The sequence below is a fragment of the Phalacrocorax carbo genome, chromosome 11 (genome assembly GCF_963921805.1).
Source record: "Phalacrocorax carbo chromosome 11, bPhaCar2.1, whole genome shotgun sequence".
Lineage (NCBI taxonomy): Eukaryota > Metazoa > Chordata > Aves > Suliformes > Phalacrocoracidae > Phalacrocorax > Phalacrocorax carbo.
Genome location: NC_087523.1, coordinates 20,382,231 through 20,408,131, shown reverse-complemented (window position 1 = coordinate 20,408,131; position 25,901 = coordinate 20,382,231). Strand labels below are relative to the sequence as shown.

Below are 25,901 nucleotides of genomic sequence, written 5' to 3'. Positions count from 1 at the left end.
ATTACTGTGATTGTCAGTCTTTATTGCACTTGTGCTGGTTCTGTTTGAGGAAATTTCCTTTCCTGTGAGGAGCTACCGACTTTTTCTTCCTTCTCTTGATTTTCTTGTGTTCCAGAAAATCTTATGTATTAATTGCCTACATTTATCAAATTCTGTCTTTATAAATTTGGGGGGGTGGGCTGGTGTTGCCATTCTCCTTATTCCCCTTTGGAGGTTCATGAACTCTTGCCTTGACCTTTTTGTGTCTTACCAGACTTTTTTCCAGAATATATCTGGTAAGCTAAAATGCCCTTGCACCACGTTGTGTGCTTGTATGACTGTTGCAGAAAGGCACTCACCAGATTTTGTTATTGTTGTTGACCAGCTCCGTAACGCCATCCATCAAGTTTCCCCTTTCATCACAAACTAGATACTTTCAACATAACTGCCCCCCTCCTGTGCCTCGGAGTGTATGTACAGATGCCCTTGATAAAACTATTGCTGTACATGTTCCCGCCTCCTTCATTACTCAATATAAGAGAATAAGGCTTAGTAATGTGAATTAGCTCACCGAATTGTGACATCTGGAAATGCCACAGCCTGGAGTATAACGAAGTTTAGAGTGCATCGGTTAGCAGGGAGGCTGCTTTCTGCAATTCTGAATAAGACTGGCATTCCTTGTGCGAGGGATCGCAGCGTACTGTTCTGATGATAACCTTTAATTTCTTTCTCTAAATGCTGATAGTTTGAAACAGTATTATACGAGGGTTTAGCATTATTTGAAGGTAGAGCATGATCCTAAATAAGACAGTAAGGTTTATGCTAAAAAACAATAACAAATAAAAGGTAAAATTTCTAGAATTTACAGCAGTAGCTTGTTCACTTAAGTAAAACAAAAAGAAAGACACTGCCATTGCAGCTTTGCTTGTTTAGAGTATTTTCTGGGTGTGTTGCGGCTTGGAAATCCTTGGAGCACTCTGGTCTTACAATGGGGTGAGCGTGCTGACTTTTCTAAGTGTCTGATCCTGCAGGCATGGGTGTCAAGTAACATTAGGGCTGTAGAGACTTTCTTCCCTCTCTGGTAATAAAAGATGGTAGGTTAAATAACTATAATTAAAATGTCTGTCTAAATATTATTTTTTACCTTTCAGTTCATCAAGTTTAATCCTTTTCACTTCAAAGTCCTACAAGATTTTTTTAATACTTGGGAGTCTTCAAATGAAACCGAAAAGGTTCTCACTCATCTTTTATAAAAAGTAGAGAAATATTCTTGATCTGTTCCCCTTCCTTTTCCCTATTCTTCCCACCTTCCTCCCCTTTCTTTTCCTTCCAATCCGTAACAAGGAAGAGAAACGTGTCATACTGCTTCTGATGGTACCAGAGAGAGACCAATGGATTCACTCTGCTTGCCTTCGCCCCCCACCCCCCAACTTAAAGAATCCCTTCACTTTTTTTATTAAATGTACTGCTAAATAAAAGGCAGCTTGTACCCGGTGCTGCGTTATATTAAACAAGGATATTTTAAAGAGTGCTTTCTACATGATGTCAGCGTAAGTTATTGGCATGCTGACTCTTTACTGTGATAGCTGACTGATTCCCAAAATAGCTTGCACGCTTTTGCTTGCAGTCTAAATATTTTCAGTAACATATAGCAAGCGGGTCAAAAATTGGTTTAGGTGAATTTGATTGTAAATCATTAATAAAAAATATGCTTAGGGCATGGGTAAGCATGGTGTGTAAGAGACTATTTTGCTACTTTCTTTCAATGTTTATATAGGTTTATACTTTGACTTTCATGCGAAGTGCTGCAGTTCTCCAGAAGTTGTAACAGATTAATGCTCAAGTAAAGTAGAGGGCTGTCCTAGTTTCTTCATTAATGAAAGTAGTGTAACAGTAGCTGAAGTGGCACATGGGGCAGCATTCTGATCCCGTGACCCATGGTCCTGTGCTTCAGCCACACGTTTTCTGGCTAGCCTTTAAGGTCAGTGCTTAGGGTATTGGATACATGCATATATTTCAGTAGTCTCTCAAAGAGACAGACTATATATGTACGTATGCCCTTTTTGCTGACAGCAGTTGTATATGAGGAAGCAATGTTAGTTTAAACCCTTACTTTGTTGCAACTGTCTCTTTAATTCAGTTTTGCAACTGAAAATAGGGAAAAAAAATATATGATCAGCTAGCTGGTTTTCATGAAGTTGTGCCTGACAATCTCTAGAGCAAATAACTGACCAGTTGCCTGTTTTTTAGATTAGATCTGGGTAAGACTTTTCCATAAATAGTAAATTAGGCAATGGCTGGATGGAAAGTTTATAGTCTTCAGGTCGCTTGTGAATTTGTTGTGGCACCTGTAAGTAGTTTTAGATGGAAATATTTTTTCATTGTGTGGCTCACAAACAAGCAAAAAAAAAAAAATCACAAAATACAGATCCTTACGAAAGAAGAATGATTAAGATATTTACAGATGCTTCTGAGGGTCTGGATTTGGTCCCTTCTTCTGCTTCTGTACAGTTTGAAACATCTTCCACCAACTCTTAGCTACTGCGTATTTGGGGTGCTCTGCATCACTCCTGTTGTTAACACTGTCAGCGGGGTATGTCAGTGATTCCTGGCACCATGAAGTGAAGCTGAATAACCCATCAGACAAGGAAATTTCCCAGTCACTTGGTTCAAGAGGGCTCATTCCCAAGCTCAGAGCTGTTTTGCTTTTTAATAAGATGCTTCACCCTAAATTGAGTAAGAGAACGACTTGAATCTGGTTGTTGGAGCCCTCCCAGGGAAGTGCAGCATCTGGTTCGGTGAATGTTTTTAAAAAAAGAAAACCCCAACCAAACACCCCCCCCCGCCCCAGCTTTCATACTAGATTAAGAGGGAGCCAGAGTCAGAAAGGTGAGCGTGCTCTGCCCCAATATGCTTTCCCACTCTTGTGGGATATGTGGGTTCAAACTTCTTTAGGCAAAAAGAGGACTCGGATCTCCAGCATGCGATGCATATCCTTGCTGTATGTCATTGGAAAAAAGGGACTCCCAGCATCACATCTGCCCCCTCTTCTGCTTTTTACTGAAGATTTTATCTTCTGTTATTTTTTCTGTTTGTTTTTTTTTTTTTTTCCAAGTGCCTGGAGGTGCAGCTTTTCATTTTAGGTCTAACAGTATGTTGTTCGTAAAAAAAACCTCGTTTCTGTTCTAAGAAAAACAGATAACAGATGGAAATAAGGATGTTTTTCAAGTTGAAAATGTACGTATTTACGTAGCTGTTCTTGACATCGATATCTGTGGAGTTTGGCACTTCGCCTCGGAGCTCAGATTTGTAGTTATGCTAGACGGCAAGTTTATTTGTGGGTTTATGGCTTTAAAACACAAGCATTGCAGGCTTGGGGAAAATACGCAAACAGCTGAAACCAAGAATGGCAATAAAAAGCTAAAGAACATAACTAAAAAGAAATGAATGCTTTTCTCTGCATAGCAAGCTATGAGCAGGCTTTCTGTTGTCGTCATTTAGTGTAAGACTAGAAATGCTCTGTAAAGTTTTGCATGGCAGACTTGGACTTTATATTAGGCTGGGAGAATTAATCCTAAAACGTAGCAGTCAGTGTTTTGAGTTCAGAGGTGGAAGCATTAGCGCAGCTGCGAGACCCTCCTCTGTAATTCTGCATACAGTTCTGGATGCTGATGTTCAGGAAGGTGAATTTAAACTGGAAAAAGGTGTAGAGAAGAGCTGTGATGGTCAGATGAAAAGATCCCCTTTGAGAGGAAACTGCATAAACACAACCCATTTAGCTCAGCGCAGTGAATTCTGAAGAGGCATACAAATTCTTTCTATAAATACTTTGGGGTATAATAACCAGGAAGGGAAAAGAACTATTCAAACTAAAGCACAATGTTGGCACAAGAATAGCTAGGTACAAGCTGACTGGGAAAACATTTCGGCAGGAAATCAGAATGTTTCCAGAGGTTCTGAACTTCAGTGAGGTTTTAAGGCAACCTCCTAATTTTTCATTTTGGGGGTTTTGTCCCCGTTATTTCTAGTAGTTTTTAAGATGGAGAATGTGGGTCATTTATGAACACAATTATATAATATCATTATTCCTTATGATAGCAGGAGCCCTGAAGGTCCCTTTTGGCCTTATTTCTTGGATCTTAAGATCTTAAGAATCCTCTTGGCTCACTGACTGCTCTGAACCTTTGGTCCGTATTATTCTTTGAAGACATCAGTGGTGGTAATTAAGAAAAGTAATTATGTTCAGTAGACTTGTATCTTCTGGGTAGGCATGCTGGTACCTTTAGTGGCTCCTGGGGAACAGGGAGGCAAGTGTGGGGGAATACATAAGTTGAAAGGTTGGAAGAACAGCTTTCACCAGATTTTGTGGCCTATAACATGTATGGCTACCAGTGGTGGTTCATTTACCCAATTGATAGAGTTTAAATTTAGTCCAAACAGTGTGTTTATACTACTACCACCACCATTAGTACATAAATATACATATATAACCTTTACTTTTTCTGTTGGTATTCATTGACAAGGACTCCAAAGCATATGCAAATGTTTCAGTAACCTATTTGACATTCAGTGATGGTGTGTGGATGTTTTCTTCTGTTGTCCTAATAGCAGTCGCGATGCGTCCTAGAAAGAATTACGTTTTGACAAGAAAGTAAATGCATATATGTTTCCCTGAATTATAGCCCTCCACTAAGTGTCTTACAGCTAATAAATCTCATAATCCAAAGATAAAGGTCAAGAGAATAATCCTAAAGTCCAATTTGAATCTTCTTCTGGCTTGTTTCTGTACAAGGGGAGAGAGTGTCTCCAGTGCCATTGTGATCTAATAATTTTGTTGGAACTTAGAGGAACTGGGATACCTGTCTTGCAAATGCCAGTAAAATGCCACTTGTTGATCTGAATGGAGAATAGCGTGATGACCTGCATTCTGCTAAATGTTAGGTAATAGTTCCTTCTGGCTTTATGCTCTACAGTTTTTATCAAACAACTTTAAAAAAAAAAAGGGGGGGGGGAAGCAAAAGGAAATGAAAGGAAATCGAAATCCAGAAGAAAGATATGACTTCAGCTTCCTCTTCTACTCATCGTCATTGAAGGAAGGGAACTTGTCCGGTTTAATCAAACAGGGAAGAAGTTGCTTTGCCAGCAGATGGTAACAGGTTTTGGAAAGTTATGAGAGGACGGGGTGCTGGTGCTGTAGAGACTGAGAGGCATATCCTTCTCTACCTTTCATTCCTTTTCATTCATGATGAATGTCTTGTGCCACATGAGACAAAGCGAATGGGATGGAAGGAGACGAGGAATACGGGCTGTTCTTGAGAGTCCAAAACCACATGCATACCTATGTATATACCCCCAGTACGGTTACATCCATCTCTGTTACAAAGTGCAGTGATTCATGCAGTTGTGCAGTGACTGATCTGCTCATACAATAAGCTCTTAGCCTTAATGTAGTTTAAGAATCTTAGCATAGCTAGAAAGGGAAGTTCTGTTTCACAAAATAGAGAAATTTAGATTATAATTTTACTGATCCTTCAGATCAGGAGTCAGACAGGACATAGTTACCACAGGTTGTTTTGCAGTGACAGTGCACTGTTGTAAATGTGCTCATTATTTGCAGCTGATAGTGGTCGAAGAAGATTCTTACCTTTTGATGCAGCCAACTTGACTTTTTGTGAATTTTTGGCAGTATCTGTGCTGGATCTGCTCCGCTCCTTAAAGGCATATGTGATAGTTATGTTTGCTTTGTAGTCTCCTGCTTCCCAGATGCTGGCCTGAGGTAGGTTACCTCATGTTGGGCTTCTTGATCTTCATAGCAGTGGCTATGGACTGTATAGTAGTAAGGACACTGAGTAGGAAACAGCTATAAAGAAAAACAAGCTGAATTCAGATGGCGGTTTGTACACGTGTATAACGCTGAGGAGCAGCGCCTGATCCGGTAGCTTTGGAGAGAAATCAGTTGCACATCCTTAAGTGTTGATGTGGTGGTCGCAGGTGCTCTGAATGTCAGAGATGCACCTTCGGTCAGCTTTAGTGCAGCGTGGCGGCAGTCTTCATATCAAGAATGATACATTTTTGTGCCTGAATGGCCTATGACTTCTCACAAAAATTAATGCCAGATTTACTTCAGGATTTAAGGGGGAGGTGCTCTGCAGCTGGGTGGAGGGGCGGGGGGGTTGCTTGTTCTGCAGAAATGTGAACCCATTGGTGATCAAGAATACTCTTGTGTCAGGTTGTTTAATTGAAATGCCTTTTTTTTTTTTTTTTCTTTTTAAGCCTAACAGTAAGGGAAAGTGCACTCCTGTTTGTATAATCCACTTTGATTTGTCTCCTTTCTGGAAAAAGTAAATTTTGTATGCTTTTCTTCTCTATATGTCCCTGTTTATCTCAGGATCAGAAGTCTCTGTTAGAGTTGAGAGGACTGGGTAGCCAGGAGCCATGTTCACTTCCTTGAGAAATTCAGGTTTGTGTAGGTTTCTGTTGCTTGTGTATTGATGCAGTGCTGTAGAACTGCAAGGACAACTTTGGTCCCAAAAAGTTGTGCGGTTAGTCTCTTTCTTGTTAATTTAGTGTATAGATTGGTACAAAGTTGTTTATAGAAGAAGTATTTCTTTGTAACTGTCACACTCATATAAATGAGATGTGCAACTTATTAGAGATTTTGCTCCACTCTTGGTCATTTTTGAGATTCTTAAATACTAGCTTGGGATTCATAGAGGAAAATATCCTTTTCTCAGGCAGTTCTTTAAGTCTGGAGAGTGTTCCTAAATTTTCTTGTCTTCCAAGGATTTCTGGTAGTCTCTTGCCAGCAGTGTTAAGGACCAAAGTATTTGTGTTCAGGTGGAGGGATGGCTAGTGTGCAGCAGTATTTTTCTCTTCTGTAAAGGGTTCCTTATGTACGGATGTCTAAAGGCGAGGCTGGTCCCTTTCACAGGAGGAGGCTAACGGGTGACAGTGAGAGAGACTGAGCAAATCATATCTGTTACCAAGCAGTTTAATTCTGATCATTAACTATTCCAGTAATCTTATTTTCTATTATAATGCATGAGCAACGTTTCTAGAATGGTCAAAAGAACTGCAAGGGACACTTCTAAATACTATGGCCTGCTCAGATACAGTTATTTTAGAGATCTGGCCCCCCATGCCTGAAATGGAAGGTCTCTGTTGCTGAAACTTCACACCGACTGTCAATATTGCTTCTGTGATCATGTCTTTTTTTCTCCCCTAAAACAGCCCACTGTTTGTAACGTGGAAGATTGGTCGAGATAAACGATTGCGTGGATGCATAGGTACTTTTTCTGCCATGAACCTGCATTCAGGACTCAGGGAGTACACACTTACTAGGTAAGATTTTGTTTTCTGTAGCCTTGACTTATGTATTTAAATAGTCTACTGAGGAGATGATAGGTATGCTTTGGTTCGTTTTGGGATTTTTGGCTGTGTCACTGTACTGATCAATAAAAAATTGTATCTCCTTTTGATGCTAAGCATATTGCCTGGTTATTTGACTACTGGTGTCACGAGGCTGTGGTTTCAGTTAAAAACCATAACTTGAGCCTTTTATTTTTTTTATTATTGGTCTGGAAAACTACTCCCCAGTAGCTTATTGTAACTGACTGTTACAGTATTTTTCCCAGTGTTCAGACAAATTTTAACCTTAATAGTTAATGTCAGGGCAGAAGACCAGAAAGTCAGATTTGGGGATTATCCTATTCACACTTCTAAAACAGCAGGTATTCTCACCTCTTCTCCATCAGGTGCTTCCAATCAGCTGCAGTTAATTTAATGCTACAAATTTCCATTACATGTTACTCTTCAGATACATCCCAGCCCCTGAGTGGGAAGCTTCTGGATGAGGGAGGTAAGTGATGATAATCCTTCACTCCCTGGCAGCATAATCCTTCATTTTTTGATCTACACCTAAATTCATTCACCTTAATATTGTTCCATTTCCTTTGCATAGAGTGAAAACTAATAAGTTTATCACTAGAGCTAGTAGCAAGCTTTCTACTTGTTTTTTCTAAGAGTTTTCTTAAATTTATTTTCTAAAGAATCAATGGAATTTTGTTCCACTCAGTTACAATAGATTGTTTATAGTGCTTTAAAATAGCAACTGTATTCTGGTATATGTAGATCTGTAAAATTGTCATCACATAAAATAATTGGTATCTCCAGATTACTTTAGATTTGAGGCTTTCCTCCATTGCAGGATCTTTGCTGTTAAAACACCTTGTCGATTCCCTTGTCAAGCCCAGTATTAAATAATATTAAAATGGGACATGTTCTTACATGTCTCACTAGTTTGGTCCAAGCTGAAGTTTATTTCATGCTGCTTTGCTCAGCTTGAAGAAATCAACTGCTCATCTCCTGAAGTACTTACAAACTTCTGAAAGACCTAGTTACCTTTATTGTGCTGGTTTTATTTATTATGTGGTCTGGAATGTTTCTGGTTGTGTCCTTTAAAACCTCAGCAATCAAAATGGTCAATGAGAAGCAGTGTATAATAAAATTCAAAGCAATTTCTCTGAAAGTAAAATCTTTAAAATCTTAACCATTAGTGAGCCAGACTGGAGGAAAAACAACTTGTCCCTGCGCTGGAGAGTGTTTCATTTAAATGTACACTGTAGAGTGCCTGATCAGGAATAGTGAGCTTGTACAGAAAATTACCCCTTTTGACTAGGAAGAAGGTGATGGCCAAAAAAGCACTCTGTTGCTCATAGATTTTTCCATTCTCACAAATCAAATAGTGCGGAACTCTTTAAACATGCTTGTAAGATTCCTGTCACTGCGTTCTAACTCTGAAAGCTGAAGTAAAAATATATGAAAAGTGATGCAAATCAAACGGAACTGAAGTATTTTCAGCACAGTATTTAAGCGATGGCCACGTGCTGGGGAAGTTTATACTAGGCTATTCAGAGGAGTGTTCAGTAATTTTCAAGATGAGAGAAATGAAACTATATACCAACCTATATTTAAAAAATCTTTGTGAAATCATCAGTTGTTTTTTTTTTAATTGTTCAGTGGCATATTGAATTCTGTTACCTTTTACGGAGAACCTTTTTCATGTCTATGGCACCAAAAATGTTTTCTGTTGTTTTAAAAAAACCAACCAGACAAAACCACCAAAAAACACCCACAAAACTCACAAAACCAAAAACCAAAACAAAACCCAACAAACAAACTAGCCAACCAAACTTCAGAAATGACCACTGAAATGTAAAGTTCATAACTGAATGTATGAAAAAGTTGTTCCCTTCTATCAATTATTATTAAAAAAAAGCAAGAGAGGGTTACTTGTGATCCGTTTCCTTCATGGTATTACTCTTTTCAACGACAGAGCTTCTAGAGGAGAGCGTTTGAGGAATAAAAGAAGCACCTTTGAAATGTCTCTGAACTTTCAAATTTGGAGCTCCACAGGCCTCCCCAGGAGGGATCAGAAACTAGGGCGTTCTAGCTTGATCCAGCAGTATGTGGGCAATAGGCTCCTGCAGAAGATATGACAATTGTTGAAAGAGGGGAAAAAAAACCCAAACCTTCTTCAGGGAAGGCAAAAATTAATAAAGTAGGAATGAGAATGGCTGTCCACTTCAGAAAGTGGAACTTGACCAAAATTTTCACTTGAGGATACAGGCAGATATTCTGACTTTATTTTACTTTGTCACCAAGAGGCACTTTTCTTCAGTTATTCTGAAGATACAGCGTGGATAAGCAGAACCAGGTGGTTTGTCTAGTTCATTCTTATCTTTTTCAGCACCTTCTGTGGAATTGTGGCCCAGCTTTCAGAGAGTAAAATGGTACAGAAGAACAGCTGTTCTTAAATAACCTGGTGCTTAAGGATCAAAATATCCTCAGTTTCCTTCACGCATGATTTTATTACAAATATGCTGAGTAGTGCTTTGAATCAGGATAAATTAAATTTTTTAAAATTCTGGTAGTGATCTTTAGTTGTATATATTGTATACAGTGTGTAGTGTATACATGTCTACCTGCATACAATAGTATAGTTTCTTTGAAATAGCATAATTATAGTTTATCTAGGAATCTGAAAATGAACAGTTTTTCTTGGGACACCTCCACCCACCCCCTTAAAAACAAATAAACAAATACTTTTTTGGGGTCTATAAACAAAAATGGTGATGATGTGTGACCAAGTGAGTTTCTCTTCCCCGTTTTGAGCTCTGTAGGTTGTTATGCTGGTATTGCCAGTATGTTCTAAACAGGAAATTTATGTAGAATGATTCATCATTAATTAGATGCATCTGCCGAAGTCGTGAGGAGGGTTGAGAATACCCGTAGTTAAAAATGCTAGTACTGTATTCCTAATAAAATGTACTTATTATAATTCAATTTTCTCTGCAGTTATATCGGTGAAACACAAGAGAAAGGAAGAGTAGTATTAAAATCTTCTGCAGAGCTTTATGAAAAGATAGATTCAGATTTAGTGATTTTTATATAATTTTAGTAAGAGGTTAGTTAGATAAAAATCTACCCTTGTCCAAAGAGTTTTACAGTATTGAATATTGTATATTAGGACATAAGAAGTTTATCATGGGTAAAATAGTCCTTTAGACTGAATGTGTTAATTGAATATCCCACCTGAATGCCTAAAAATAAACCAATCCAGATTATGAAAAATACCTTCTGTTTTACAGCTCCTTCAAGAAAATACACTGAACTTGGAAGCAGGTTACCACAGAATTTCATAACAGGTTGATGAATTACTTTTTCATGTATTCTGTTCAGCAGTAAGACTTAGGTTTTGGCATGGAAGTTTTAAACTCTTGCTCTCTTACGCTTGAGATGCTGAATGAAATGGTTTGATCTATTAATTTTCATTTTGTTTTTCTACCCATTTCATATAATGTACACTCATACTTTATTCCTAGTGGGTATAACAAGTATAGGTGTATAAAATAAGTTTTAACTCTGCGTTGGTTTATCCTATCAAGGCTAGAATATGTATCTGGGGAGGGACATAGAGAAGAGGCAGTTAAAGGGAAATGTTTTATGACAGAGCCTTCTCTCATAGAAGAAAGCAGTGAAGAAAAATTGGAGGACTCCAAGCCTTAAGTGGATTAGCATAATGGCTGAAAACTGGATTTAAGTTTTAAAATAATATGTAACCCACCTTCCTTAACTAGCATAGGCCTGTCTCTGCTGACTCCGTGATGTAATCAGCCTTTGTTGCGTGTTCTACTTACCACTCCACCTGAGAGAAATGTGACTGCTGTCAGACAGTCAGCCTGGATGTGGTTGATCAAGGAATGAAAACAAAGAGGCCAGCTTGGGATGAGACGCACAGGGTTGAGGGAAATGAAACCTGCAACCCAACTTTCTAGTAACTGCATTTGGGCGTAGATTCCCTATGAGGATTTGGCTACCAGTGGCATCAACTCTTGCTCTGTCACTGTCAGCAATTTCAAGTCTTAGTCCTTGTTGCTGCCATATCGCCTGTCTGCTCTCTGTGAAAACACTGGCCCTTTCCTCCTGTTCCACGCAGCGAAGTTAACTGTCCAACTGCAAGGCTACAGTATGGCAAACTTAAGTATGGCAAATTTAAGGGGTAAAATTGAAAAACACAGAATGACTGATCACATCAATATTGATGTTGGCCTTATTTACGAAAGACTAGAGGCAAGTATTTGTGCAGACGGGGCAGCTTCCCCCATGTGTTTAGCTGAAGTTACTACTCTGTTTAATTCCTGTTTCTTTTTTTCTAATCACAGGCTTGTTCAAACTTCCCTGTAATCAACCCCTACAACTTCCCAAAGCCTTTACTATCAGGTGGTGTTGCTATGGCTGTAGATAGTCATTGCCATTGATCCAGGGCAAAGCATACTCACGTATCTGACTGCAGTTTTTGAACTGTAGAGTTGGGGCATTTTTATGTTGTTGACATTTGTTGTGGTCTTCACTGTTCACAGAAGTCGCGGTCTGCATTAATTCTGCAAATAGCATTTCATGTAATATTTCAGAGCATGTTGTTGCTTCTGGGTTGCCCACTGATAATACTTTGCAGGCTGTCTTATTTTGTGGCTTTGATTTGTAGTAGACCGCTGCTGAAAGTCAGCTTTTTTTTTTATTCTATTACCACTCGTCGTCTGGTGGCCACCAGTGAAAAATGCCTGATAATTGTGAGATGAAGCTTACACTGTCCCTTTCAAAATAAAACTCTGCAGAGAGCAACGTAGACTCTTGACAGCCTGAATTCACCAGTGTTATGCTATTCTTGTATGTTTAATATAATCTTTAAAGCCAGGAAGCAACATGATGCTTCCTTCTCATTTGTACGTTTCTGTGAAAAGCAGATGTCTGCCGGTTGCCTCTGAGTTTTCAAGGACATCTTATGGAGGCAGAGGGCACAGATTTTCCCCTACTAGAGGGTGATCAGCAGCAGTGGGAGGGTCTCAAGGTGCTTAGGGAGATCTGTGGTAGTGTGGTTCTGTGTCTAGTTGAGTGGACGGACCACCAGTGTGTCCCACTGAGCATGTGAGAAGCCTGTGGCAGTAGCCATCTGGAATGTGTAACTCCTAACTCCCACTTAGCCCCAGTGACCCTAGTTAGCTGTTATGTTTTTAGTGGGGGTTCAACTTATAAAATCCACTAAGCTTTAATAATAGGAGTGCTGTATGTGCTGTCAAAGCCTTTTGAACCAGTAAGACTGCAGGCATCTGGGGCTCCTCGGGTGGTCACAGCACATGCCTTTCACTTACATTGTCATCACTTACACCCTTCACTGAGTGACAAGGCTCTGCCCTAGAGAGTCTGCAGTTATGTGTGATTTCAGAGCATCCTACGTTCCTGGGGAGGTAGGAATTGGGGTACCAAACTGACACTTAAAACAGCGTACTGAGTGTTTCTCCCTCGGCCTAGGGTGGGGTCTCTCTGGTCCTAAGGAAGGTTCAAGGATACTGAAGAACTGCTTTGCTGCTAACGTGTACCGTGTCCCCTACCGAAAGATTGGTAGTTGAGGAAGTTGCCTTGACATGGACATCTTCCAGCGACCAGCATAAGGCAGGTCCTGCTCATCATGTAGTCAGCAGGAGAGTGGTGTAAGTGATTCTCATCACTTTGTAGCAATTTCCAGTCACCAAAACTCCTTTGCAAAAGAAAGAGGCATCTGAGCCAAAGCCATGTTTGAGAGAGGTTTGGAAATACATAAGCACTGTAACCATAACCTTGTGGCGTTATTGCTCTGAAGGGAGGGGGAGTAGCTGTTTGAGAGAAGGTGAGAATGGACCCGAGGAAACAACAGGCCATATCAAAGCAATAGATACATTTAAACCAATTTTACCAGGCTTAATTTTATAACATATTCTATCATCACTCAGAGATAAAGTGCAAGGGCTAAAATACGGCATCTCTAAGGTGGGTTTTTTTTTATTGTGTGGCCACAGGATTTGTGAGCTGCCAAAATACAGAATAGTTGAGATGCTCCTGTTCTCTTTGGTGGTTTTACTCTTCCGTAAATGCTACGTCTGCTGTCGCTCTCTGCTGGCCTGTGCTGCACCTGATATACCTTTGTGTGTAATCGTTTGCAAAGGTAGCTATAATTCTCGCTTTTGCTAACAGGCTTAAATGAGTTCTTTTTTTCAGTCCTCAACAGCTGTCATATCTTGGCAACATGCCTTTTCTCTGCCCCCAAACAACGTGCAGTGCAGGAAAGGTGGGGGGATTCTATCACAAATGAGGGCATTTCAATTAAAAACAGAAATAGGGGGCAGAAATACTGAAAGTTATTTCTGTCAAGCACAGTAAGGCATCATATTTGGTAGAAAATGCATCCTTTAAATTTCTCAGATTGGTGAGTAAAAGCAATTTAATTGCGTTGTTCTAGTTTCTAAGTAAGGTGGGATGTATAGAGAGATGAAATCTCTTCTGTTGGGCTGATGCAGCCACATAAAATTAGATAAGCTTTTAGCATACAAGCTTTGTATAAGTTTTTAAGAAAACCTTTTTTAAGAAGGCAAGTTAATCTTAAACGCAGTAGAAGCCTGTTCAAGTTTTGACTTTGTAGTTTTAGGAAAGAAAAGTTACACTGTGTTAATGTTAATATTTTATTATAATCTTTATAGGAATTGCAGCTGACTTAGTAGAATTGTCTTAAATGCTAAGTCACAACTGGGCCTAAATATATTAAGACAGTTCAGCAGTACCCTTTGCTTAACAAATTAGAAGATAGTATAGATATGTATATATTTATGGTAGTGTTGACCTCCAGAGGTTATTAATAATCTTAGAACCCCCTTTTTGTTTTCCAGAATGCTTCTGATAAAATATTAAATCAAAGTATTAGCACCTTAACTTTTAAATTATTTACCTTTAATGAAACGGAGGCAAAACTATTTTAACAATAGATATTTTGTCCAGGCTCATGTGTTCTGTCTGCCATTTCATCTGTACAGAGATGAGACTTTACTGAAACTTGGAGCTGTTCATATTTCTAAATTTCATCTAAGCCGGAATAACCTTGTTGCTGAACTATTGTAGACATTAATTTTACAAATAACACTACTTTAATTTGGGTAAATCCTCAGATCTGTTATAGTGGAATCTAATTGTTTAGCAGTAAAATGGATTGTGATGTAAACTCACAATACCAGAAACTCTAAATGAAGTATACAAAATCTGAATTTATTGAGCCAGGCTTAGTTTGACTCTGTGTGAGTCAATTCGGTAAGTAGGTCTGTAATGATTTTGTGCACACAGTGCCAGGTCATTATTTCAGGGAACTGTTGCTTAACAGAACTGTCTACTGCCTGTTCTCAAAGGGCAAAGCTAAATACCATACTGGCTCTAAAAGTGGAAAAAAAAAAATCCCCAAACTGTTGCTTTAATGATGGGTTAAATGCTTCTTATTTCATTATGAAATGAAAATAATGTCGTTTAGGTGGGAGAAGGAGCATGCCCTAGTGAATGTGTTTCTTGCACATTATGTGTGTTGCGGATGTCGCCATTCTGCCTTAATTTTTTTTAATTAAAAAAAAAAAAAGAAAAAAGGGATACTGGTTTTGTAATTGTTGGTCTATTTTTCCTGAGAAAAACCTTGCTAGACCCCTGGACCTAATGGTAGACAATAATCTGTTTCCTTAGCAACACTTCCTGAAAGAAAGCAAAGGAAAACACTACAAATGGGAGACAGTCCTTAGATTATCTTTATGAAAGGAGAAGTGCATGGCAATCCCCTACCAAAGCTTTTTATGTAGGTCCAGGGTTAGCAAATATTGATAACCATTTCACTGTTTTGCTCAGAAAACTGAATTATAGAATATGAATTCTTTGGCACAGGGGAATATAGTACTGTGTTCGGAATAAACTTACTCTGCGAATTGACTGTTTATGAAAGGTAACTGGAAATCTAGGAAAAATGGAACTTAGAATTCAAAATGATTACAAAATTGCTATATCTGTATAAAGTGGCTCAATGAAGTTTGGAGGGGGTTTTCATGGACTGTCATAAGTCTGAGGTCTCAGCAGCAGAATTCGGTAAAACTAAGGAAACTGTCCAGAATTAAAATACTTATTTCATCATCTTATTTTCAAAAACATGCATTAAAATCTGGGCATTTCAAAAATATGCTTCTCATAAACTGCATGCTTTGAAAAAGCCATGATCAAGCAAAATAACTTGCATTACTTGATGTAACTTGTATTTTGAATGAATCAGATATTCCTGAAATTTGATTGAGTGTGAATGAGTAACTGGGGAAACCCAGCAGTTACTCAGACTTTCCGGATGGGTTTCAGGGAGGAGCCATGTCATTTGTGACTCTAGTCTTTCCCACGATGCTCTTGTTTCATGTTCTTCCCACACAGTTGCCTTCTGTTATCCGAAAAAAAAGGTGCACACCCTTGTAAGTTCAAAGACAGTTCTAGCTGAGTTGGAACACTAGTTTGGTTGAAAGTCAGATTCATGTGTGTCTTTGAATGTTACTTGATGTACGTATTTGGGAGGGAGGGTGGAGTCAGGGGAACTGGCCGCCCCAGTTTTCCTAGCAAAGCTCTACCTTGCCATAACTCTTACTTTTCCATTACTAGTATGGCTGGTTGTTGGTATCCATGGGTTTGGGTCAACTTCTTCATGTTGTTGTAGGATACTCTTGAAGGGAATGTCTTCAAAACATTTCCAAAGAATCCTTCAGAATGGAATTTGCTTTCATTTGAGATTTTCAGTGACTTGTTGGTTTCTTAAGCACTACAAAAACATACTGGGTATTGGGCCAGTGCTGAAGAATCCAAGATAGGACGGTGTGCTCACACAGCAGAGAAAGGTTTTGCGTATTTGGAAACTCTTAGCTAGGACAGGATGGAAGAAGTTGGTGTAGAAGGTACCTGCTTCTGGGCAAGTTTCTCTGGCTGCTCTCAGTTTAGCAGTAGATGTTTATTTTTAATATAGAGTAAGGGACATTTCCCACAACGTTATTGCTGGGGTGGGAGGGTTAGTCACGGACAAAACTTCCCACTGCACATACAAGCCAGTGCTTACATGCACTGGATATGAGAAGAATGTTCACGTACTTTGTCCCTGACTTCCTAAGATGCTGGAAATAGAGGTGCAGCACTGGTGTATTAGATACCTCGCCCAGTAGAAGTAAACGTAAAGGCTTTCTTTGGCTCAAGGAACTAATTTTTTATGAAATCTGCTGTTTCAGTACAAGCTATCAGGGATTAAGCAAGGTCAAAGGAAAAAGAATTGTCTCTTATGCTTATAAGCTGTTAAAATCTTTAAACTCTGCAGCTTTGTGTAGGAGGCACTGTGGGAAAGCAGTCTCAATTAAAGTTTTCAGTCTGTCAGCACCTCCTCCATTTAGGTTTTTTCTTCCTTTTAAGACTGTATAAAGAAGAAATAGCATGAACTGGGTGTGGGGGACCAGGCTCTAAAAGCCCTTGTTATCTCTGTCACTTTAACCCAAAGAAGGGGAAACTTTTCAAATAGAATTTACCATTTTCCATAGACCAGAGTAGTGAGAACTAAAATGCTCCTGTGAACTGTAGCAGTGTTTTCTGGTGTTTTTAAGTAGTACCAACAGATACCTGTTTCTAAAAATCATTCCTGTTGACACCAGGAAGAGAGAAGTTGTGTCCTTTACAGACCTGTATAGTTGAGATGGTGGAAAAGCTCTTGGAAGAAGAAATAGCGTATCCACCTCTGGTGGACACGAGCAGCCATATCAAATGCTGAAGAACATCTGATGAGATCTAAGCTTAAACACAGCTCAGATTCTGAGGTAGTCTGAGAGTCCTGTAGGCCCCAGCACTCTGTGCTATTCCAGCTCATGTAAGGTGTGTATTTGTGAGCACGTGATCTGAGTGGGGGGAGTTGAGCTGTCTTGAATTTCATCATTTACAAATGACTGAAGTTTTACTATTCATTTGATACATTGCAGGAGGGAATATATATATTTACCTGAAAATAACAGGTTTGGGTTTTTTTCCTAACATTATTTTAAAATATAATATTAGGGAAAAAAACATTCCAGGTTTGTCTCTTTGTTCCCTTTGAGCTGTTTCAGGACATTTCAAATTCTGCCATTTTCAACTGTACTCCGTAAAAGTGTATGGAGTGAAGAATACACTCCATATGAGTGTATGTTGGCGATAGCTTTTATTTTAGAAACACAAATTGAATGTCCTTTGATTTCTTAGCTATGTAAATAATAATGTATTGATAGTTTACAAAGCATCTAATGCAATGACAATATGTAAATAAACAGTTTTTTAGAAATATTTGATGTAGATCCAAAAAATGTTTCTAACCTCTCGGATTCCTACTCTTAAGTGAATTTTCAAAACTTTTGATTAACTTTTCTAAATATAGCTGTAATTAACACACAGAGGATAGCTTTGTTTGGCTGTCAATACCAATTTCAGTAGGATTGATAACACTCAATTCTTAAAACAAGGATATTGGGGAGCGGGAGAGAATGGTGACATGTGCCTGTGTTTTAAATATAATATGCAGGCTGCAAAGCCTGTTAGCTCACATGCTTAAGTTTAGGTTTGCTCTTCCAATGCAATAATATTTTTTTCCCCTTTTTCTTAGTGCAGATTACTTGTAATAAGGGGCCAATGGTCAGGCGAGCAGTCTCAGGCTGGAGAAGCATGGTATATAACTAACTCCCCCAAGAACATAGGGAACTTGTACAGATGTTAAGGAGTGCTCTGGTGAGCATGGGCACAGCTCTTGGGAACTTCCCCATCTGTCAGGAGCTGCAACCGCAGCTTCACTGGAGGGGGCCTTTGCAATAATGGCAATTAGTAACGCGTGTGTAAGTCAGTGTATGAAACCAGGTATATCAAACTTACCAGCAAGCACATGTGACTTTGCTGAAGTGAATAATGTAACGCCTTTCTATTTTAACTGAATTTTCCAGTTGAGTAAATTTTATTTAGTTTGAATTGGGTTTGATTTGACAGGGGAAAAGAAGAAAAGCTCTTGGTTTTTTGAACAGTACAACTTTTTGATACTTCTGGTTCAAGTAATTTTAACGACTTATAGTTGTATAATACCACAAACTGAAATAGGTCCCAGGCTACCTGAACATGCAATTAGTTTGCCACTTTTCAGTGGCATTTTCATTTTCAGTGTTGTATTTGTAAACAAATTCCAGGTAAGAAATACATTCACACTGGTACATTCAAACAATATTTGTCAGTTTAGAAGACTGTTCATTTTTTTCTCTATGAGAAAAGTTGCTAAAGTGAATGATTTAGGACAAAGATACATTTAGTATGTAAAAACCAGTTTATTCTTTTTCTTCAAATACTGGCTTTTATCCCATTCAACTGAAGTATCGATGTAAAGGCAAAAATGTTTAAAGCCAAAATGCATTCTGACTCAACTGTGTGAAGGTTGAAAGAGATTTGAATGTCTGCATTAAATAAATAAAAGTTCTGTTTGCATATGTGTATTTTTAACAGCTTTGGTTCTAATGAAAGACAATTAAAAGAGCTGCTTCTGGTATCTCCAGGCCAGTTACTTCCAGGTGCTGTTGTTAAAGCTCCACAGATTGCACGTTGGTTTTGCCATGAAGAAAAAGTGCTTGTTATATATATGAACACAAAGAAGGGAAAGGGGAAATGTAATTTTAAAATAACTGAAAGGTCATTGCAACCTCAGTCCTCTGACAGGGCATCACTGCTTTTCACCAGAAATATTTTTACATGTTCTGTCAAGAAATTGATGCTGGTTTTGTTTCTGTTCCCAGAAGCTTCTGCACGGTTTGCAAGCTGGTTAGATGGCCCTTTCTCATCTGTGCTGAGGATGCATTCTGCAGTTTGCTCACTTAGCTACAGAGAGGCTTTTTTTCCTTTGACCTAGACTGCTAATCCCTCATTGCAAAGAGCAGCAGCTGTGCTTTGTCTGTGGAGGTCTCTGCGCTGCATGCAGCCTCGTTCATTAGCGCAACCCCCTCTTTCTGTGTTCTGCTTTTTCTATTACTGAAAGGGTGACTTTCTGTTTTCTTGCTCAGAAAACCTTCTTTGGGTTTGTGGAAATCTACAATACGTGATTCCCCCCCATCAAAATGTAGGTTTCCAAGAGCTGTTACATACAACCTCACAAAACAGTGAGTCTGACTAAAGGCGTTGCTGAGGTTCAGGAGGTGAAACATTTCTGAGTTGCTTTTTAGAGAGGTGATGAAACCTATTTCCAATTAATATCAGAACACTTTAGATAGGTGTGTTGAATTGTAGCTCTGATGGATATAATTATGAATAAACCAATTTTTGTGTGTGAGCCCACGTTATATCCTCATTTAACATTGAATAATCAGGCTTCAGTTGCTCTTGGTGTAATTCCCTCAGTTAAACATGCATGGCGACGTAGGGCGTTAGTGGTAGTTGAAAGCTAAGTTAGCACAAGAACAGAACAGAGTCATTTGCTAATTTAGGGTTTATTGCAGTGAATGGCAAAATTCCTACTACCTTCAAAGGGAGAACAACTTAATCTGTAGCTTCTCTAAGAAGATATGATGTACAATATCTAATTAGTAAGCACAAATTTCACATTGCAGTTAATCTTGCAGTCAAGCATTCGTGTTTATACTTTCACGTTTTATAATAAACTTTATTCTGTAGCTGAGCAGAATTTTCAAATATATGTCATGCTGTTGGGTTAAATGCATTCCTTGAATATTCAGGTTATACTTTTGGGGACTATAGACGATGTAGCCTAACCTGAACCTTTTGCCTCTTCATTTCAGAACTTCCTTTTCATTCCACTTCAACTGTTTTTATTTGCTATCAAAACCTGTTTTAGAGTGGAAAACGTGTACAGAGCAACAGCTGGCAGACTTGGAACTGAACGTACCGTTCAGCTGAGCTTGCAAACGTTCTGTTGCTTGGGCATCTTGACCTTAAATACAGCAATTTGTGAATATCCCATCCAGTCACTTCTGTAAGCTGGGTAAGTTGCTGGTGGCACTGAATGTGCAACTCAAGCAGACAGAATTATGGCAGAAAACTAGAAGGAATAAAGGGATGGAATGGCGACCTGCTCTCTTCCAAGAGGAGTGGCAGAGTTGCTAAAAGGAGAATGAGAAGGTGGCATACAGACAACTTGTGTGTGGAAGATGATCAAGGGAGGGAATGCAGGAAGCAAAGCTCCCAGCTGTATAGAATGTGTTTATATATCTGAAACATACTCTATTTTACTTCATGTAGGAAGTAAAACCCTGTACATGCACAAAATTAACAGAAAGAAATGTTGAGAAGCCTTGTTTGTGGCCTTAAATAAGAAATTGAAGGGATGAAGTTTTGTCCTGATGCAGCAGTTCTCACGCCTGCGCTATAGGATGGCTTCGTGACAGCAGGAGTAAGAGTCTAGAAACCAAAACGGTTGCTTTGTGCCTGCAAGTTCCCATGAAATAAGGAGTGGCTGTTCCTTTCCCTGAGGTCTTGTTACATACAACGTGCCACAAGGGATTCATCTTGTGCCTGTCTTTTTTACTATGTTTATAAAAACACTGAGAATTAGTGAGACGCCATGAGCTGTACCAACATTTGCACTGACAGCACTCGGATTTGCATCTCTTTGCAGATGTACTCACGGTATGTGTAAGAGATTCCACTTAGATAAAAACCAGCTGGTTTAAACATAATCCAAGCTGAGTAGTGATACTGATGAAACGCATATCTTAGGAAACAAGCCAGGATAGTATTCAGTGCCCTGTGTTATTGAGTGGTCATATTCCAGGCTGTAGGACAGTGTACACCCTCAGTTATTCTCAACTTATGCACTTGTTCAAGAATTTCAGAACCGGATTCTGTCACCTTTCATTTCATTTATCAGACTAGATTCATCAATACCTTCATAACTGAGAATATTTTATTGTCTTGATGTTTTTCTATGAAACATTCAGTGTAACACCTGAAGTAAGTGAATATGATCTTTTTCCTTCTCAGGTCAGTTGCTGCATGTTCTACCATGCCTTTTGCTTTCCTTGTTCTTAACCTGATTATCTGTATTTAATTTGCCCATCAGTGTGGTTTCAAAGTCCTGACCGTGAAACACGGTTTCTGTATTTGTGACAAACAGCATCAAAAATAACCTTAATTGTAGAATTCCATCCCCAGCACTTACTGGTCTTGGTTGTTTTTAAAGTGGATCATGTTGGCAACTGATAAAAATTCAACTGTCATATATTTATATAAAAACATAGTTTATAGTAGTTTTGGTGACAAAAGGAATATTGAGAAAATCAAGTACTCTTTTGCTCTAGACTTCTGACAATATAAGTAAATCCTTTTTACAAGCTGCAGAAATCAGACATGTAAATGTTCAAATTGTATTCATGTATTTATATGGCATTGCATTGCTGAGGTGTTTAGGAACGTATTTTTCCATGTGTGCTTTAAGATGAGGCTTTTTAAAGTTCATAAAGAATTAAAAATACTTCATGTTAACTTGCACTTTTTAAAAATTATTGCTTGAATACATCTTTAGAGGGGAGTGATATTTTGTGAATGGATTAAATGAGGGTTGCATTCAGAAATAAAGTGGCCTCACAGATTTTTGTCTTCACTTCAATATCTGTTTTGGGGTAAAGTAATGATTTCAGGTCAATACTGAGAGACTTGCTGGGGATGTAAAGAATTCTAGAGACTTCTTTTTACACTCCTGGGGATCTGAATGGTTAGCGTTGCTCAAGCTGCACAGTTCTAAATGTAATTGAGCAGTTCATTTTTGTTAATTATCTAAACTTTGCCATCTGCTGGAGAGCCTTTTAGTGACATTATAATTTAGTCCAGTTGGAGCTCAATTAGAGTTTTCTGACTAGTCTGTTATGGTGTGTTCCCCAAACAAAAACCTACACGCGGAACCCTGGTCAGTTTTGTTATTCAATTTTTAAGTAAGCATCTGGAATGACTGTGACAAGCTTATTGCGTTATGCTGTGAGATTGTTTCAAGTGCTGTGGATTTGCTTTTTAGGTATCAAACCGGGACATTTTCATGGCAATTGACACCTTTCAGCTTCCTGCATGAGTATGACACAAAAATTGTCACGCCTTTTTGAATTCCATTGTCCTCGTTTATCCCAGCAGTGCAGGGAGGGGTGAGGGACAATACAGGAACAGGCAGAAAAGAAGCCGCCACCTACGAAGCAACTACTGCATACAGCTGCTTTACCGTATGTTCCCCTGTAGGCAGAAAATATTGTTCAAGGTCCATGCTGAGCAATTCAGAGTACAGACAACTGTTTCGCATGGGTATTCCCAAGTATCGAGTGTATGGAACATAGCAGGTACAGCCTTTCTCCTACACCAGGGCAAATGTGCGGTCATCGCACGCTTTGTTGTAATTTGCTGTAAGCGGTACCTCTCAGTTATGACCTGTCATGTGAAGACTTTGGATTTAGCTTAGCTTTGTGAAGGCCTACCTCTGTACTGAAGCCCTGCTACATCCTCCAGTTAGGTTCATTTAAGATTTTTTTGTCACTGTAATAGGACATAGAGTAATGCAAAACGATCCCCCCATGCCCTGCAGGATTAAAACAGTATGAGAAAAATGCAGAGTCTTTAACTTGTTTGCTCTTTCTTCACATTCAAGGAGAAAAGTAAGTCCTTTAGAACCACAAAAGCAATATAGTGTAAGATTTCTGGCTTCAGGAAACAGTAAGGAAGTTGAAGCCCTAGAAACTTGATGCTTATTAATGTAATCAGGGCACTACAATATTACTCTGGATTTTTTTTCAGTTCTAACTGCATTATATTTTCTGATGGGAGCAGATTGCAGGAGCTGCGACTTTTGTGATCAGACTTTTCCGCTTGAAGGCCATAACAGCACGTACAGAAAATTCTCCTAAAATTTAAGGATCTAGCCATACAAGCCTTCATTATTTCCTTATGCGTTATAGCAGTAAGAAAGGGAAATGAATTTCAGGCATTATGTCCACAGAGTCTAACGGTATTATGGCATAATGATGAGCTGGGTTTATTTGGAAGAATCCAGAGCGTGGTGGAATATTTTTCTCAGTAGTTGTCAAAGCAGTAAAAAAAAAAAAAAAAAAAATAATCTTTGTTCTTTTTTCTTCTAAAAAGCTCTGTTTAAATTTATGGAAGCCTTAGCTTCTACAGCTTCCATGGGTACGAGCTTTCTTTTCTTATGAGAAATTTTGTAATGGTAAGTGAGGAGTTTGATTGTTTTTATCTGGTATTTATGTAAGACTGACCCAGCTGAAGAACCAGCAGTAGTTAAATGCCAGGAGCTTCAGACAGCGCTCAATTATGCGGGTGCACATTAGCTCCATGTCTCAACAGATACTCACACTGACTGCAGATTCACTGAAAAGCATCCCAGACCACGTTAGTCATTCCATATGTGCTGTGGAGTTGATCTGTGCACGTACCAGGAGTTAAGCTAGCCAGCGTGAGAAATCAAGGTTAAAATAAGGATTTGTTTGGCGAACTACTTTGTGGAAAAACAAGGTCCCAGAACATCATCAGCAACACCAGTGTGGTTTGCTTTTTAATTGTGTGTATGGGCAGCACAATACAGGCATGTGTACACGCACAAATATTGTTAAGAATATAATTGAAGCCATTAAATCATTTTCCACTTGTGATTGCGGTCAATATCAAACTTGGTACGTATTAAAGAATTTCTTTAAGGTTTCCATAGCCCTTTGCCTGCCTGCTGTGACGCCCTAGTGACTGTTGTGTTGCCTGCTATCAATGGAACTGCTTCCGCACAAATGTGAAATCAATTAGTTCATATAGCACAAGGAACAGGTGGTAAAAAATCCTTAACTTCATGTACAATGGAAATACACTGCATTCACCTGTTTCCTCATCACTGTTTATCCTTACTGTCTCTGTTCAGGTTTGAGGAGCACTCCAAACAAAATACCTGAATTACTCCCTCCTCCCCCCCCCCCCCCCCCCCCGATTAATGTTTAAGTTAATATTTTTATAAATACATCTCTCAAGAATTTCCAGTTCAATTATGAAGTGTTAACAAAAATCTCTAATTTACAGCCATAAATACATGCCACTTTTAGTACAGCTTTTGTTAACTTCACCTGTGTTACACCCTCTTTTTACCCCAGCATTCTTCTGGAAAGCAGTCCCGTCACGTGGGGATTGCGAAGGTGCTGCTGGGCTCTGTCGCCACCACAACAGCCACTTCTGTTCCAGACCATGAACCACTTAGTCATGGCTTGCACAGCACTAGTATTAACACACACCACAGCTGGACATCTCTGGATGTCCAGAATACATAGATATACATGCATGTCCATACAATAAATACCTAGGTGTCCTAGAACACAAACGATGGCATCCCATGGGGGAACGTGCGAGTTACCCCGGCTTTGTTCGGCAGGAAGCTGCAGCATTGATTCATAGCCTTGCCCTGTTTTTTTAGCATGTCTTAGATGAATAATTTTACCAACCAAGAAATTCAGGTGTCTTGACTTTAGCAAACTCTCTAAAGATGATGTTTTTAGATCTTTTGACATCTGAATTCAAAAAAATCTTTGAAATGTAGTTGTTCTTGTCCCTATTGTCACTGTTACCTGACTGGGAGAGGAGCTCTGGAAACTATTGAAGTGAGCAAATAATGGTTTCTCTCTCTTTGGTAGATGGTTCCTCTTTTGCCCAGAGGTTCTTTTCTTCCTTGTCACTCAGCAGTTTGAAACTGGTAATAAAACCTCGGTATATTGGTTTGTCCTTCAGGATATTGTGAACAAACCAAAGGGTTCTCTTAGGAAAATGTTTGAAATAGAACACTGTAAACTTTTTGTTATATCTCTCCATTCCTGGGTCTACTCTTAGTATCTATTATGTATTTTTTTAAAAACAGTGTGTTATATTAATGTCTTCTATAGCATTGTTATGCCATCTGCGAGAAGTCTGACAATATCCCGTCCTGCAGAGTTGTTAAAAACAAACAAGCAAAAAAAAAAAAAGGCAGCTGAATGACTTGGTAAATTCAAACCAGCGAGGTGTGTTTGCTGGCTTAGTGTATCATGTCCTGTAACTGCTGCAGCCTTGCTAATGCTAACCAATTAACGATTTCCACACTTACCAGAGGGTTAAGGCATTTCGGAGGGCATGGCTTATTTTAGGCACCTCTGGCTGCCTAAAATAGAGGCATAATTGTCTTATCTAGTCAATGAATGGAGGTTGCCTTTTCTGATGAGCCCTTCTAAACAATTTATCTACATGCTCTGACTCGTCTTTTAGAGGAATGCTATTACTTTCAAAGCTTAACTGTTTAAAATAGAGCATCAGAATATTCCTTTTTCCTATTAAACTACATGTCTGAATCCAGACAGAGATTGGGAGAGAAACTTTCTGGCCTACTTCAGTTTTCTGGACTTCAAAAAAAAAAAAAATTTATTGATCCAAGAGCCAAAATGCCAGATCAATATTTTTTCTCCTGCCTGAAACACAGTTGCCACTGCCTGCTGCCCTGGGCTAAT

The 25,901-nt window shown here is 38.9% G+C and overlaps 1 protein-coding gene across 3 annotated transcripts in view; it reads left to right on the top strand.

The window, feature by feature from the left end:
• Positions 1-25,901, top strand: part of AMMECR1 (AMMECR nuclear protein 1) — an 82,175-nt gene that overhangs the window by 29,054 nt on the left and 27,220 nt on the right. For 2 of the 3 annotated variants that reach the window (XR_010374843.1, XM_064463360.1), the window contains exon 2: positions 7,210-7,320. The exons of the other annotated variant lie outside the window; for it this stretch is intronic. Coding sequence is in view for 1 of the 2 variants with exons in the window: in XM_064463360.1 (XP_064319430.1) it covers positions 7,210-7,320 (111 nt within the window). In the remaining variant the exon portion in view is untranslated. The remainder of the gene's footprint in view (positions 1-7,209; positions 7,321-25,901) is intronic. 3 annotated transcript variants of the gene reach the window in all.